At 40.5% G+C, this 18,047-nt stretch overlaps 1 protein-coding gene across 6 annotated transcripts in view; it reads right to left on the bottom strand.

The window, feature by feature from the left end:
- NTN1 (netrin 1) overlaps nt 1-18,047 on the bottom strand; it is a 424,193-nt gene that overhangs the window by 91,311 nt on the left and 314,835 nt on the right. For all 6 annotated transcript variants that reach the window (XM_069200314.1, XM_069200319.1, XM_069200317.1 and 3 more), the window contains one exon: nt 11,894-11,947. In XM_069200314.1, coding sequence (XP_069056415.1) covers nt 11,894-11,947 — 54 coding nt within the window. The remainder of the gene's footprint in view (nt 1-11,893; nt 11,948-18,047) is intronic.

Genomic DNA, 18,047 nt, shown 5'->3' with positions numbered 1-18,047 from the left:
CTAGTTGTTTTTCTTCAAAATTAAACTTCCGCATTGAGAGTTTATTTTTGAATAACAAAAAACTTTGCTGAGCAGTATAATCACAACAGCAGTGGTCAGCAAAGCTAGAGTGCCTTCAGAGGAGCAGCTGTTCAGAAGGCAGAGATTTGTACCAGGGATGCAGGAATCTTTAAATATGGTGGACCGTCAACTGCCATTGTGGGGAAGGTTATGACTTCAGCCACCATAGCAGGATGGCACTCCACCCAGCAAACACTAGTTAAGGCTGTAAGACTGAAAGAGGAAATGCATTAACAGAGTACATTTCCTCACAGATACTAGCTGTGTTTTCCAGTATTATTTTGTTCAACCCAGAAATAAACCAAGATACCCAGGGACATATGAGGTCCATTGGTCATCTCGCCATCTCCTACAAGGGAAATCTGTGTGACACACCTATACCCATACGCCACCTTGCAGTGAGGCTGGGTTTCTTCAGCCCAGCCCTTCTGGCCTTAATTTTGTTCTCTTCAAGAAGGCTGGTGCCATAACCCTCTTCAAACTTTCATTTTAGTACTTACCTATACCCCATATAGGTAAGTATAGAATTTCTATAATTAACTCCACATCTATGTACCATGACAACATATATATTGAAATGGTACTTAGATGTGAGGTTAAGCATAGTAACTATATAGTTACCCATATGTAGCTAACTTTGTGATATTGTGGTAGTTGATATTCTGGCTGATATTTTAGTAGCATAATATTTTTGCACCCGATCTTCTGACATACATTCTACAGGCCAACAAACTTTATACCCCTTTGCCATTATGCATTTCCAACTTTCGACCATCCCATTCTACATTCATTAACTAAGTTATCTCTTCCTATGTCCTTGTGTCCTTCCTCAACATTATCCTAACAGATAACTTGGCACCCTTCACAAACACTGGACATATAGAATCTGCCTCAAGAAACCTCATTTTTCTGATTTACAATTACCACTTACAGTCCTACCACCCACCTTCCCCTTCTGAGGAAAGTAGAAGGCATTCAGCATCTCACTTCAGCAGCTTACTGGAAGCCAGTTTTACTAGGTCCAGTTTGTTTGCTTCCTTGGCACTGCACTAAAACAGCAACTATCAGGGCAGAGAGTTTACAAAGCAGTGACGACTTAGATTGCTGCCACCTTGTTTTCCTAGACCCAGCACACACCAACACACCACTGACTACTGCGCCCTCCTTGCAGCCTTCTTGACACTCATGGGCATCGCCAAGATCATCCTGGGCTGGCTCTGCTTCTTTCTCTCAATCAGACATCAATTTATGCAAATGGGATCATAAAAATCAGTCACCTCTAGTTACAGGTCCTTCCTGTCTATCAACAACACCTGCTTCACCATCTAACGCTTTGTCCTGTGCCACATAGATGGTGGCAACGTCCTGCTCACCGGCCTATTGGACACCATCATGGCCCTGCTGAAAGCAATCCGCAAACTACCACATCATGTCCTGTTAAAAGAACTATATTGGTTCTCTCAACCAGACCACAACAAATTCAAATCATCCTCTACAACCTTCCCCTCTCGAATATAAAACAAAAGACCACCGAGTAGAGAAGGTTCTGTGCTATGAGGACTTTGCACTACTCACAGCTCATACAATTCAAGACTAGAGATCCAAGGGAACCAAAATAAAAGAAACCTCAAACAAGTTTTCATCACCTACAACCCAAAGCCTTGGAATTAGCAACCCTGAATCTGAGGCACTCTCCCTGCAACGCTTCAAGAAATAACTTAAACCTTACTCTTAAATGATAACTTGCCCCTGCATCCCAGAATATCCCTTAGCAGGACCAAACATTTGTGATATTCAAAACCCCTGAACCTTCATAAACATCATTATATCCACCCTGTAACCTCACCCAATTGGTTCATATCTGTTACAGGTCAAAGTACACAGCTGGTCTCAGGCCTGGGCATTGCTGTTTAACTAGCCTCAGTCAAATATAATTTATAGGTGACAAATATAGAGATTTTCCAGCTTGCTGTCCCACCTCTGCCTAGTTAGGATATCAGGAAATATGCTGACGTATTGGATTGTTTTTATTTTTGTATTGTTAGTGTTGTAAATATGCCAAGTAGCTGTACTGCGAACTGCTTGCACTTTCTTCTGCTAGCTCTTCTGCATGCCCCCAAGACCTCTGCCTGAGCCTCCCCTTGTCTTTCTAGATCATTAGCAGGCTGCATGTTTGAAGAACACCTCATAAGAGTGGGCCAGCAGGGATATCCTCAGGAACCAATCAGTTCCCACCTCATTCCACTTCCTGTCTCTTGTCTGACTTCTTTATCTGAGCAATTCCAGCAGCCAGGCCTTTTGAGACTTCACTGAGGACACAGCAGTGAAAAGATGGCTGGTTGCCCGTTCCAAATTCATGCCTTGTGTCTCTTTAAATACTTCCTACTTACTTAAGAAATTGGGTTGGTGAATTGTTTCATTTTGTATTTTTTATTTATTTGTGTCCTTGTCTACCTCATCCCTGTTACAATTAATAATCAATTCTGAGAGACGGGGCGGCTCCCGATGCACAAACAAGGATGCCATATTGCATGGAGGGAGTGTAGTGCATTTTGGGTTCAAAAGTGGATGTTTGTACTTTTTTTCTCTGCCTAGCTAACTGAGATGGGCATATCAATTCTTAGAATGTGCAATGTAGTTTTATTTGCTGTCTTCCAATCACCATCGGACTCTTATGCCATTCACATTTTTCATCCTCCCACTACAAGAGACTTCATGGAACAGTAGTTCAGCCCAGTTTTAGGCTAACTTCATTGTGAGTGATGACATTCTGTCCTTTTCCAAGAGTATAATCACAGAGAAAGTAATTCCTTTAAGTGATAAATACTACTATGGCAATGTGTGCTTTTTGAGGCAAAAAAAGTAGATTTTACATTTAGCTATATTTTTTGTTAGATTGATGAAAGCCTGGCAGCTTCCCAAACCACAAAGCTTTGCAAAAACTGCGACAAAACAAACTCCCAAACAACAAAGCTTTGCAAAAACCTTGACAAAACAAAACGCGCATTCTCAAAGCCAAAAGGCTGCCTGCCAATGCCCAACCTATTGCCTTTGCCAATGCCTATTTATTTCTTGCTCTTTCCTTGCCAATTAGCATACCAGCAAGACGGCTCAGAGAATGAAGTGCTCGCTAATAACCTCGAATCCTGTTAGCGCTAGCTCAGCCTTTTGTCCTGCAGAGGACGATAGGATGATAAATTGAGTACTATTGAAATGGGTAGTACTAATACCCACAATGTATAGTACTTACAAAAAGAAAAAGTGCAGTATCAAGCTCTTTAAAAACCTTTTAGGTAGGCATATCACACGTATCCAACCTCCCCACCTCAAAATGCAGTGCATCATTTCTCCACTAATATGGCTGAAGATTCACATTTATTTTTTGTGACTTATTTTGCATTTGGCAAGTAAGCCTATTGCTGGTGAAGAGGCAGCATAGTGACACAAGATAACTTCCTGAACAAAATAGTTGTTAATTTGTGCCACTTTCAGGAATTACACTGCAGCCTGGTACAGTCTGTCCTTGTTGATTCTTTACTATAAGAAGTCCTGGCCTCCCTTGTCCCATGGCAGAGCCTTTGTCTGTGGTCAAAATGGAGACACGCAAAGCAAAAAAAATAATCTTAAAACAGATGCCTTTCCTACCAAGACAGAATAATCCTGCTTGTGGACATGTTATGTAAGGGCTATCACCTGTTCTATACAGATGTCCTTTCTAGTGGATCAGCACTCCTACATCAGAGTCCTCAGAAAGGAAATGCACAGAAGCCAGTTCAGGTGACTTTCCCTGCAGTTATGTCTGGAGCTCTTACTCCCTGCTCCCCACTTTAGAGTAGTGTTGTGATGCACTATATTTTCAGAATAGAGATGCCAAACTGATATTTTGCCCCAAAATTATATGAAATGTCAGAAAAATTACTAAAATGTATGTGTAAATTACATTAATTGCACTTTTGGTTATCTTGAGTGAAAGTTGAACGTAAATGCAATTACAACTATGACATGAAGTCACTATATATTGGCAAGAGGACTGGTTCATGGAGAAAACGTCTCTCGCAACACATTTTCTGCTCAAGCCAGTCCTCTGCAGCAAACAACTGGCGAAAGTTCACAGTGACTTAACTTCTGACATTTCATAACGTGAAATTGTGCAAAAATACAGAAACAGCGCAAGCATAATGGAAAATTTCAAACAGCCCTTTCTGAGAATGATTGTCTTGTATTGTATTGTAGCAATTACATAGCGCTTACTACTCTTATGTGGGGCGCTAAAGCACAGGCCTTCAGGAGTAGCACACAACACCATGCAGGGTGCCTGGTTGGAAGGATGTTGTTTTTGTTTTGATCCTATGTGGAAAATGTTTCCATATTACGCGTGATGACCACCGAGGTGTGGTAATCATGTTATGGGATGCACTGCCTGGTGATGAACAGAAGGTGCTTTGACATACAGTAACTCTGGCATAAGAATAAGGTTTGGGAAACAGGAAAGATTGCCAGTGGGTTGATTGTTGGGGAGCAGGAGCATTAGAGTGTTCAAACTCTTAGGTTCTCCTGTAATGTATTTCTGCCATGGTGAAGGCCGGCTGCTTTTGGATCACAGTCATTTGTTCCTGACCTCATACAATGGACAGTACCAACTAGGATGTGAGCAGCCAAACAAAAGGTATCCCCATCCAATTATTTTCTTTTCATTGTTTTTATTTAAGTGAATGCACTGTTGCTCTTACTATAATATTTTGCACCTTCTTTCCCAGTACTGCACGTATTTGAAGAAAAATGTGGTTCCTTGTATTTACTGTTACTTTATCTAACTCTGTTGTCGCCAGCCCTTTCTGCAATACGAGCTACTTATGTTAAATGAAAACATCCTGAGTTACTATTATTAGTGTTGTAATAGTGACCGCTATGGGCAAGATTACATTTGTGGCCACCCCATGCAAGATTATCAGGAGTGATCACCTCAGTGCATCAGCCAGGGTTGCCAGCAGTAATGTTAAAAAGGCTCAGTCAGTTTTGAATGCTCTCTACGTGGCTAATAAGTAAAAGTCGTGCAATCCCCCTGACACCAAGCTAATGATATTAATAATAAGTTTCCCCAATGCCTCACGATTTATCCTCAAACATCAGCTATACATAGATTTGGAAGCTCTCCTTTTTTTCAAAACTTCAATTTATGTTTGATTCTGAAAATACTAACATTTTTTACTTGAATACACGCTCTCAGTTTTGGTTTATTGATTTGTTGCGTACATTGTGCTGAAGCTGTTGGACACAGTTGCAGTCCACATGGGTGGTATTGGTCATAACATTTGTGATCTGTCAGTTCAATTTTTTTCTTTTTTGGGGGGGATTGGTATATTTGGTTGACTTTATAGATAATGGATGCACATATGGAAAATTGCAGCAAAATCGCTAAATGTATGATATGCATATCTCAAAATTTATGGGCGAGTCCACTGGGGCATAATATAGCCTTCTAGCCTGCTGTAGTGGGCTATACCAGGCATTAAAGGTCTGCTCCAGCATTAAATGCCCTTGCCGAAGGCGAGGGATTTAACAAGGGAGTGAGACTTTAATGCTGATACAGCACAGTTATGGAGGGCTATAAGGCTATTAGAACATTTTGCCACTAGAGGGCAGAATGTTCTAATAAATCAAATAAAGGCCTCATGGAGACCAAGGGGACTGAAATCCCCTTGGGCACCATGAGGCTATTGTTTCCAGAACATTCCAATGTTCTATTGTGTTTTAGAAAAATGGTTTAATTGTGAATGCATACATGTAATATAAAATGTGCATATCTGATGATGGAATGAATTTGTGAGGTAAGCCCTCTGAAGCAAAATAAGTTTCGACAGGATAACACATGAAATAGTTGTGAAACTGAAGCAGTATGTTGGCTGTGTATGAGAAGGAGACCACTATTAGGGGTATATGCCTTATGTTTAAGTTAGTGACAAGTTATGGTAAGATGGCCACCACGTTTAGGTTTTCAGGTCTTTTGTTTACTTTTTGAATTTTTGAATTTGTGTACCATGGATATGTTATCTACTGTGGGCAGACTGATGCCCGTAACCGTGATCAAGGTCCAGCAAGGACTGAAAGACACTGGGAAGCACTTAGCTAAATAAATACAATCTGTGCACACAGAAGCTGTGTGTGTGTGTGTGTGTGTGTGTATATATATATATATATATATATATATATATATATATATATATATATATATATATATATATATGATAATTCAACCAAGCAAATGCTTCTAATTTAGTAGGCTAAGCTGCACACAGGAGAGCTACTTATAGGAAGATGGATAGTTACCAGTAGCTTACGAGGTATTCGTGGAAGAAGCTTGATCGAAACATGGTCAGAATGTGCTCCGACTGGCAAGGCCTGTTCCTCATAGAAATGTGGTTGTTTTGAGTCTAGGTTGCTATGGGATCAAAGCTGTACCTCCAACCTCCTGTCTGTACAACTGGAAGCACTTGGAGTTAGAATCAGGCCACTATGTGGAAACCTTCCATGATCCTGCGTGCAACAGGCAGACGTAACCAATGTCAGGCCTTATCATGCACAATACCTAGTCTAGAAGTTGAAAGGGGTGATGAGTGGGGCGGAGGACACTCTTCTTACTTACAACAGGTCCACGTATGACCAGAAACCCCCTGGTCAGATAGAGAGGTTTGCTGGATGGGTTGAGAAGCAGTCTCAAGTGTGGTTGACTTTGTCTGTAGGTTATCAGAGTCCAGTTCTGAGCCTGGGCGCAGCAGGATTAAAACCCTGCTGGAGAACCTAAGGGGGTGACTCAATCCCTGTGGAAGTTGGAGCCACAGTTAAGCTCTTACATACAATATTTTCATAGACTGCATGTGTAACCCTCACTTATATATTAGATTTGCCGTTTGTATTTCCTCGGACTGAATCTATTCTCTACTGAGGCCCCATACCTATTGTGCAGTGCAATAAGGCAATGCAATAAAGCATTTGTTCCTATTGTGGACAACGCCTAACCCCGATTCAGGGTTTCTAATACCTTCACATTTCATACATATACATCCTCATCAACTATATAGCTAATTAAATCGTAATTTACCCATTGAGCTTTTCTAAGTAGTTTGATTAATCAATAACTTCAAAATCATGCAGATGTAAATATTGCAAATGTAAACACTCAGCATTCGTCAACACAATGCTTGTTCTAACCATATACTTTAGTGATGCGGAGCATTTTATTTTTCCATTCTCTGTGTCACCGCCAAGCTTATGTCAGATTTCACAAACTTGTTCTTTGCCCCTTAGTTTAAATCTCCCATGTAATTAAGCCAATACTATGCCAACTGTGAACGCATGAACAGCCACAACGTGCCCCTTCCCAAAAACATCTGGAACTTTCCCAAGTAACACATTCCACCTCTCTTCATCTGACGCAGCTAAACATGGGTAGATGCTTATAGCTCACAATGAATGGAGATCACTGGGGTGGAAGTCAAACACCCAAGGTTTTTCTGAATGCCAATCTTTTGAAAAGATCTATGGAAGTGATGCCTCAGGTTCAGCTCAATGGGACCCCAGGCTTAGGACAGCGATAGTCATTCCTCTGAAGGCTCTCAAATTAAGGCAAGTGACCACTTCCCACCACATATGAAGTCAATACACAACGGCTCTACCTTTTTTATTTTGCCTTTCACCTTCTGTAAGAGTTAAAACAACCTCAGCTGGCACTGCATAGTGACTGTACTAAAATCTACTCATTAAACCCACATTTTGCTTCCCAGAGACTTGAAACTCTAGTTGTTTTTACCCATGTGCATCACTTTTGTTTTTACTTCTATTCTCTGGCTCTTTCGTGAATAACATTTTTTCAAACAACCGTAGCAAATTAGCAGCATGCACAATATAGACACCATTATGGTTTGCACACATTATCTTCTGTTAATTTAAACATGGGTGAAAATCAGCTAAATATAATTTGCATCCATCAATAAATAAGCTTTTTTAAAATAAGGTGCTCAAACCTGTCTGTGCATATTTTGCTCAGTGAAAAAATTAGGATGCTACTAGTATATTTAAGTATTTATTTGACTGATTAATATACACAAACGTGATGTGTTCAATGCACTTAGTAGCCTTGTCCAATTAAACAATCACAGAGAAAATCTTGCACTGTGATAATGGCACATGTGCTTATTTAGGCTTCATAAAGAAGTTTCATTACTTTTTTTTAACCATTTGTCCTAGAGCCGGTGTTATCTGTCTTGCCAGACTCCTATAGTAAAAATACATTCATACATACATAAATTGAGAGGCTTTGAGTCACCCCTCTTCATCCATTGGTGTGTTCCAAGATAATTCACATTTTGCTACCGACCACCACAGCACTTCTGCTTTGGTGGTGTTGTACTGAGAATGACAGTATATTGTCTCATAACGCGCATGTGAACGTTAAGTGCCACAGCTGGTGGGCAAATAATTTGACTTGCAAGTGTTTTTTTCATAGGGTCCCCAACCTTTTCTTTAGTAAGAGCTACTTATGTTCATTGAAAACCATCCAAACCTAATATAATTAGTGTTGTGATAGTGACCACATCTGACAAAACCGCCTTAGTGACCACCATATGAAAGATCACCAGCAGTGGTCACCTCACTGCATCATGCACGGTTGCCAGCAGTAATGTAAAAACATTATTTGTCATTGTGGAATGCCTCAATGTGTAATGCACAACAGCCATAACACCATTGCCCGTGCACCAAGATAGTAATGTAATACGTAATCGTAGTCTCCCCAATGTCGCATGATTTATCACTTAGATACCCACTTTATATATATTTTAGAAGATCAAGTACCTTTTCTCCAAATATTAGTTTGTCGGTTATGAAAATGCTCAATTTTTCATCTTGAATACTTGCCTTTGAGTATTGGCATATATGTTAATTAAACTAAGCAAATGCTTCTAATTTAGTATGCTGGGTTGCACCCTGGAGAGCTATTCACAGGTAGCTGGAGAGCTTCCAGTAGCTCAAGAGGTACTCGTTACAAGAATAAAAAGCTAAAAAGGATGAAGATGAGAGCCTATTCTTTATCCTTTTTGATTTTTTTCATCCTTTTTATGCTTAAACTACATTTTAAGATTAGAGTAATTAAAAAACAGCTGTACATTTTTTGAACCGGAAAGAATCATGCATTCCTGTTATGTGCTATAAAACTAAAGATGGTTTCTATAACTGTCCTTAAGTACACTTGCTTGCCATGATGCACCCGTACTCTTCCATTAAAATTATATGTAATGATTACTGTTAAATAGATTTTTTATTGCAAGAACATAGCTGCCATATTTAGGTAGCAGCATTGTTTCCTGTTTTCATCTTTTCTTCTGTGACATATGTAGGCAATTCAAAAATGAAAAATAATGTAACCATAGTGCCAGCTTGTCAAGGCCATCTCTGTTGGCGTTGCCAGTGCTTTTTTAACTTCCCATGCTGCTGTATGTAGAGCTTTTAGCCTTCAAGTCATGATTGAGATCATGGAGAAATACTCAAATTAAGAACTGATTTCTGTTTTTTTCTGTTTTCAAAAAATAAACACAGCCAGGAAAACAGTTTTTTTCTGTATGTACGCATATCTAAAGAAAATCAGTAAAAACAGGAAACAGGTACCTTAACTACTACGTTTTTTTGTCCCTGTTTCCAAACTAAACCATTAAACCTAGGCTTTGTACATTCAGGTTTATAAGCTTTTCAATGTCCTTTGGAGAAACACTAAAACTAAGGTAGCAAAGGAGACTTCAGGCCTTATTTAGAGTTTAGCAGGCAAGTTACTCTATTACAATTCTGCTGCATTTACAGTGCCTTAAACTATAATGCAGTGGTAATACAGCAGACAGAGCACCACCCTCATGTTTTTTCATAGAGTACCTTCTCCTCCAAACTCTAGATAAGCCCTTTAAATCTGATTAAAGTTAATAGAGGTGGTTGGAAGCTGGTTTGTAAAATTTTATCCTGTGTGTCTAACATCCTTTAAGAAACAGGATATGACTAAAACATCTCAAATACAGTTGCTTTGGATCCGGAACCTACTGGGGGAATACCGAAATAGGTTGTTACACATATTTGGTATATAAGTCTTTTTGGTGAATACAATCTAATGAAAAGGTAACAATGACTGTTTGTGTCATGGGGGCATCTCATGTTACATCTATGAAGTCATGCAACTCTCATAACCCCATACATGCTGGAGACATTGTTGGAAAGCAGGGGTGTTACGCACATCTGTCAGTGCTTGTTAATACCATATTGAGAAAGACATATCTAAATTAAACTAATCAATTAGTAATAAAGTAATCAACAAAATACAAATCCAGAGGACCCACTGAACATATTGATTGGTTCACTAACTGACCGATATGGCTCAGATGTAATTACTTATACTTTTTGTTGCAGGTACTAGAATATGGAGTAGGCAAATGTGAAAAAACGATCCTAGGTCACTGCAGTAAGGGCGGTCTAACGCAAGTTAACTCTTTCAATGGAGAACATTTCAGCAGCATTCATGAATGAATTACAGAAGTAAGTAGAGTTTAGTTATTACATGTATGGATTATTTATTTATCAGAGGCCTTTATACTGAATAAACCGAACACGATGACTGCTACACTTTCTAGCATTTCCCTTGTTCGTCTACCTCTAAGACCTAAAAAGGTGTCTAGAAGGATGTACAGATCTAGTTCTTGGTTAATTAGTTGTACTATGGAGCAGTTTCAACCGTACTTATTCTGTTTTGATAATCAATTTATGTTGGTTATCAGTGGACTAAAAGGGCAGTTACTGGCAGGTGCTGAATATCTGCTCTTCTTTCAACTACAGGCGCTTCTTAGAACGGGTGCAGCTCTTTTAATGGGAGAGTAGTGACACTTCTTAGCAACAACGAACAGTGGGGCAGCGACCACCTACACTTCCATTGTTCCATTTAAGGCACTGTGGCTTCTCATGGGACCACTGTAGCCTCAATTATCTCAGGTTTGGATCAGAAGCCAGCAGATAAACCGGTTAGTGGCCATAGAAGCCACGAGACTCCAGCGAGAGGAAGGTGTGCTGGGCTTTCATAAAGAGAGCCGAGGGCTAGGAAATATGATCTGGTAGTTGGTGCAGGAGTATTGAGACTTGGACTCTAAAATGTCTCCCTCTCCACAACACATGCCTCTTGATGCAGGAGTGTAGGGAAGGTGGTATTTGGAGTCAAATCCTTTCTTTGTTGTGTGTACGTTGATATTTTTGTACTTGTAGGTGTGTGGAGTGATCTTATGCGGGATGTGTATTTTAAGATACTCAAAGTTGAATGCAGCCATCACTGGAGCCAGTGAAGGCTTTTCAGCACACTCTAGCATCTTCTAGCCACATGTGCTCTATCAATGAGCAGCATTTGGTCTTGGAGCACGAGATATATCACTTAGTACAAATCTTGACCAAAAAACGCATAAGTCTCATCATGGTCACCTTCACGCTTGAAAGAATAGGTTGTTGCTATCCATCTAAGAGTCATTTTTATGTTATGTTTGTTTATTTTTCTTGCTGTATTATTTTCAAATGGAATTCTCGATGAACATGAGAAAATATATTTAGAAATTAATGGTATTATATCGCTGGGTAGGTTTTTTTAACACCTGGGATTCACGGGAAACCTCCTTTAAATGTGCTCCCAATCATGTCTAGTTTTGATTTTAGAAATCCATCACGTTGGCATGCTGGCCCATGAACGGCAGTGGGCTGTCCCATCTACACAGTTGTGTCACTAAGATGTTGTTCTATTTCACTTATGGTGGAAGGTACTTACCTGCTGGTTCCTCAGCACTGCTGGCTGCCGTAGTGGGCGGAGCAACCGGAATTTCTGCAAAGGGTGACAGGGAGGCAAGAGAAAGAAGAGAAAAGAAAAAATTAAGACTATAATTTTTTTTAGAGGCATGTGCGATCAGGATGGGCACATTTTTCAAAACTATTTTGTCTGCGCATTTCTGGAAATTCTTGTTGCTCCTATCCAGTGAGTAATAAACCCAAACACAGAGCACTGACCAGGGGTCGTGAACATAATGGCCTCCTGGTCAGTTGCAGTAATTATTGGAACCCACAATGGCCTTGATAAACAAAAAATAAAGAAATCTGATTTGTCCATCTTGGAGGAGGCTCAAAAAGTGATAACATATGCGATAACAAGATATAAAGATGTATACAAACCATCATATCTGAACCTTATCAGGTGTGCATGCACTTCCAGAGACACAAGCAAACCTGTGCAAGGGGCAGTTTTGTAAATATTTACTGAAAGATGGCGGGATTGGGACATGTTATTCCAAGTGTCCCATCACTTCTTAGTCACTTCTGCCCCAGTGCAGTTCTACACACTTCATACATGTAAAGATGCCTGGTATACATGTTCAACGCATACAGGCAGCAGTGTTGACTTTGGTGTGGTACTGGGAAACAGATTTTCACTTTTAAGTAGCATATGTACTATTTCACTAAATTAAAATGTTAAGACCTTCAAGAGTCTAACAAAACATTTTTCGAATATAAATGAAATTAGAAGGTATGCCCCGGTAAGTATGCTTCCAATTCTCCATCGTTCCTTTTCTGTATTGTGTGTGTGTTGCGGAGGGGGGCAATTCAGAATCCATTCAGTGGACCAAACCGACTCTTGAGTATTCATGAGAAGGCCAGTAGGTGAACACTGTGCTCCCAGCACTCCCACATTCTGCAGGTGTCCTTTGTGGATAAGTGGCAAGCACAATATGCACGTGTTTATAGTTGAAACGCAGTTGTGTATTCCTGCACTAACTTTAGTGAATTTGCTCCCTTGGCTACTGTGATGGTTGAAACCCTACTTGCTCCCTGACTTTGTCGCTGATTTCTCACTGTTATGTTCTTTCAAGGCATAGCAAAAGGGATGTACCGCCAATGTATTTTTTTCTCTAAATCCGAGTCTCACCTTTGGACGACAAGTTTTTATTTAAGGAAATGCCAATTGACTTGGTTTCCGTTTTGGAATAATCACATATTATATATATTACAATATAATATGAAAATATTATAAAAGAACGTGTATAGTGCTCAATATCACACCTCTGGAGTTTATTAGCACTGTAAATAATGGGAGCCACTATTACTCAATTACATGGTACTCAGTTTACTGGCCTCAGATGGATGGAAGGCTAATGGCTTTGCCAAAATTGCATATTTCAGAGGCAAGCATTACATTCACTTAGTCGACCTGGAGCTGGTGCCTAATGTTGTTGTTTTTTTCTTGATGACTAATTGTGGCAATCGGTTTCAGATGATCTTTCTAGCTGAGAATCAGAATTTCCCTTATATATCTAAATGGTCATCTGTAAATGTCAACAAATCCACATCTTGCCTCTGATGCCAGCACAAACCATTTCAAAGCTGTTACCTATAATTTCCGGGGTTGGCTTCCTGCTTCCCTCAAATCCTAGCCAGTCCTGACAGGTGTTGATAATTTAAAGACATGCTGACATTTCCAGCTTCCTTATTTTGGTGGAGAAGATGCCTCAGAACCCGTGACCGTGACAGATTATCACATCTTTCTTAGTCCCACTGCTATTTTAGAGGGTTTATCGTGTTTTAGGAGAAATATCTCTGTCAAAACTAGTTCAGTGGTGCCTTAAGGCCCACTAGAATTACAGAAAGCTGGACATATATTGAATCGCAGTGAGAAAGATAGACAATGTCTTAGTAAGCTCAAAAAAGCATCTTTTAAGGACGACACATAAACAAGACACTTCCTTAATACATTATGCAAAGTCTGCAGAACTGTTATTAAGTTTAGGATCAATTGCACATTTGCATCAGTTTTACTATTTGCCTCTGCCACTCTCTGTCCATCCTAACATTTGCTGTTCACGTTGTCTAATCCATCCCTGAAGCTGCCACAATCCTGCCCTCCACTCGCGTCAAGCAAAGAAAATCTTTCCCTGTAGAGAATCTGAACATATCTTAGTCTTGTCTCTTGTCCTACTGAAGCTTGTAAACGCTTTTCTGCAGTCTGATTTCTTTATCCTGCTTCCAGTCATGTAAATATCATAAAGCCAGCAAGCAGTTCTTGTCTCCTCCTCAACTCTCTCGTAGTTTTAGGTCTGACTTGATAGTCAGCTGTTGCCTGACATTATGTGATCAACAGAAAGGGAGCTTTAAAGAACACTAATGAGAGAGGGCTTCGTCTCTCTCCAAATGCTGAGTTTCTTTTGTAAAGATTTTGAGTGGGCAGAAGTTTACTTTCACAGAAAATGACAGCTAGTATTCAGCGGCGTCTGCCGCATAATGCAAAGGGGGAGAGGGGGGTAGGGAGATGTGGTACAAATAAAAAAATAAAAATAAAAGAATTTACCTCGAGTCCTTTCTGCTGCCTGCCGCCTCGCGCTCCTCTTCTTCTGGTGTCCCAGCATTCACTGCTGGGACACCAGCACAGGCTCCCCAGCAATCCTGGCACTGCTGGGCTGGAGAAACCTAAGTGTGCATGTGTGGTTTGCCGGCCTCGGACGGCTGGCCAAATACACATGCGCACTTGGGTGCACTCTCCCCTCACCCCCCCACCTCCTGTGGCCCATCCCCGCCCCTCCCTGCACTGCATCTCTGTGCCAGAAGCAGACAAATAAAACAATTTATTGTTTTATTTGTCTGCTTTCTGGCACAGCCAGTGGGGCGACGTCCCTTCGCCATAGAGAAGGAGCCGCCCCTGCTTGTATTTCACTTTTTGCCTAGTGAAAAATCTGTGTTCAATCGGAGATGGTTATTCTGACATAGTTTATCAAGACTAAACGCCTGATCTGTAAATTGTTATGAGAAAGGAAGTGGACGTATTTATTGTAAAAAGTATGTTTAACATATGTTTAAAACCAATAGGCATTTAAGGTTGGATTGTCACTACACTGTGGTCAAAAGTTGTAGACCAGTATTTTGTTACAGGGGACCTCACAGATTACCCACATAGGCTATGGGTTTGATGTTGGATAACTATGTGAGAAACCCTCAGGATACAAGATTTCACTGTGAGGTTTGATTTGATTGTATAAAGATACGTGATGTCCAGATGAGGTTTCAAAAGATACTTTTTGTACAAAGATAATAAAACAACACTCAGCCAATTGCTGTGTAATTCAGCTTGGTAACTGGAAGGGAGCACATTCCTTTTTGGTCACGTATGATGACTTATTGAGTGCCTAAATGTATCACTGACGGAAGAGGTGCTTTCAGTTACAAGCAGATGTAGTGACACTGCCAATGCTTGTTTAGGTCTGCCATGACAGCTCAGCGGTCTGCTTGACCTGTTGTTACCTATTCTTTAGATGATAAATGCAGTGGACTTTGGCTCTACCTAGAGGACTATTACTGTTGCACCTTCTGCTTTTGACTCTTTGATATATAATTCTGTCTTCTGCGGACGGCTTGTAATGTATTGCACGATGGAATTTTTTTCCATCTCAAAAGGATACTCAAACATCACACACAGAATTCTTTATTTAATATCTTCATTATCTCTAAAAAGCAATCCTTTTTGTAATTGTTCTGTATTGCAGACGGCTTTTTATAGTGTTTGTCATAACTTTAATGTAAGCTCTTACCACCATCTTTTCTACAACGAGTACACCACCATGACCGTTTCTTCCATTACCAGCACCAACATTATCACAGTATTTCTGCATGCCTGTAGTTGCATGCTTTACCACATGAAGAAAACCCATTGGTGTTGCCAGCAGTCTTTTTCTGCTTTTATGTTCTCTTTATTCTCCTCTAAACTCAGCTCCCTACTAAAACCAAACAGTGCGCTCTTTTAGACGCTTCTGTCTTGAAATCATCGAGTTTATCCTGTCTTGGTGCTTCTCGTGTATGTCCCCATGATTTGTGTGCTTGTGGCTCAAACACCGCTCTTAGCCAATCTCATCCATATTGGTAATCACCTTCCCTGGGCCTGACCATCTGCATAATCTGAAGATGGTTCCCAAATCTCCTTTTGATTAGTACCTGCTCTCCATCTCTTTGCTGTCTTCACTCCAGTTTTGTGTGTTCACACCTGCTCTATAACCTATTACTTTCTAATATTTAAGCCTTTCTTTATTTCTCATCTTCTTCTGCCTTCCCCTTCTCCATGCCTATGCACAATTTGAGCATCACCTTTCATCCCCTTTCCTTTTTAGGGTCGAGCCTGCGTCGATATCGCAGCGAGACGCTTTAGGTATTAGAAAAGGGCTCGGAGCCCTGTCGACGTCACATCAGTGTTTTTCATTGGTTCGTGGGCTTGCCTATTAAAATCTGCTTGCTTTCATTAGTCGAAGGCATGCATACGTCATGCCTTTTCCGGTGGCTAGCCCTCCTCGAGCGCATCGACCAAGTACAGAAAACATGCGAGGCTCGCTGTTTTCTGTCCGCCTCGTGGACTATTTTTTCTCTATTTTCCTAGCACGATTTCGCTTGGCAGAAGTCGATCGCTTGACACAGTTAATTGCACTTTTTCGGGTTACGTACATAAATGCACTTTTGCCGATAGGTGAAAAGTCGGGTTAGGAGTTTACAACGCTATCAGCTCTAACATGAGTAAACGCGAGACCTGTTGCATTGCAAATGCTTGTTCTCTTTTGATATCTCGATTCCCCTGACTACAGATTGCAAGAATGGAAATTTCACAGTATCAGTTTTTTCCTCCCTATTGAAACTGATCATCTTGTCTCGCTAGCACTTCTTCTCTTATGTGTCGACAACGGTAATGCTCTCCTAGGTCTTCTTGCCCACTGTCTTCATCCCCACCAAGCCCCTGAAAATCTACAAAATTCATCCGTGCTCCCTTAAAACAATATTCTTAATTTCTCTCACTTTTCCTTCTTTCTCCCTCAGCTTTACTGGATTCCTCTCTCTTGGCATGTCTGCTTCTGATACCTTTGCATCATCTTTAAATGCGTGCGTGGCCTTGCTCCAGCCCTCTTCATCCCCCTTCTATGGAATTCCGGTCATAAGCTTTTCTCCACGCTTGCCTTCTTCTATAAGAGGATAAACCCCAAATCTCTTTTCCATCTCTTCCTCCCCTCACCTCTTTATCAAGCAGACATTTGATCAACCCTTATGGAATGGTTTCGGTTCTCAGATAAGGATGGCCTAAAGTGCAATAAATAAATACATTGAAAGAGATGGTGTGCACCAGCTACCGTGCAAAAGGTGGCTGCTGGTCACCAACAAACTCCTGAAGACATCTACTAATTCAGTATGTTGACAAAATGTTTTGAATTAACCCATAAACTCGGGAAAAGCAAGCATTGGTTACATGGAACATTTCACACGTCTTTTTCTGCTAAAACAATAAACGTGTGTTATGCCCCCTTTTCACTGAAATGAGGGAGCAGCCGCTTTCGTCTGATCTGAGTGTGTAGTCTCAGCTCCTCCAAGAAAACTAGTTTGTGCAACCTGAAGCAGCAGTCAGTGTGCGGCTTTGTCAAACCTGTTGCTCGCATAAGGGCAAGGTCAGCTATACTGAGTACAGTGACACATTAACATTTCCAGGAGCGGTTTACAATGAGCAACAGATTCCAGAATATATCGTTTGTTATTACACTCTCTGCCAAGAATTGAATCCAAGAGTTTAAATCCATCATTTAGTAACAAATACATCATTTTAAGGCTGCTCTTGCTCTGGCTTTTGTCATTTGTGGAACTGACAATGAAAACAACTTCAAATCTGTGATATCCCCATATCAAGTTAGATGGTCAAACCTGCAGTTTTTTGTTGGGGCAGTTTAAAGCTTTAGATCTACAATGTTGACAATGAATGGGTAAGAGCATCTGCACATGTTATCTAGATGGAGATGATAGTTCTACTGATGTATTTAGGCCGAGATGTACGACCTCAAGGAGAAACTTGAATATAGGCTGTCTAGCCTCTACACAAATACGTCAAATGCACCCACAACATTGCCAAATGAAGGAGAAGT

Source organism: Pleurodeles waltl, chromosome 7 (genome assembly GCF_031143425.1).
Source record: "Pleurodeles waltl isolate 20211129_DDA chromosome 7, aPleWal1.hap1.20221129, whole genome shotgun sequence".
In the NCBI taxonomy this organism is placed as follows: domain Eukaryota; kingdom Metazoa; phylum Chordata; class Amphibia; order Caudata; family Salamandridae; genus Pleurodeles; species Pleurodeles waltl.
Note: the sequence above shows the minus strand (reverse complement) of the source record. Positions and strands in the feature narration are given on the sequence as shown.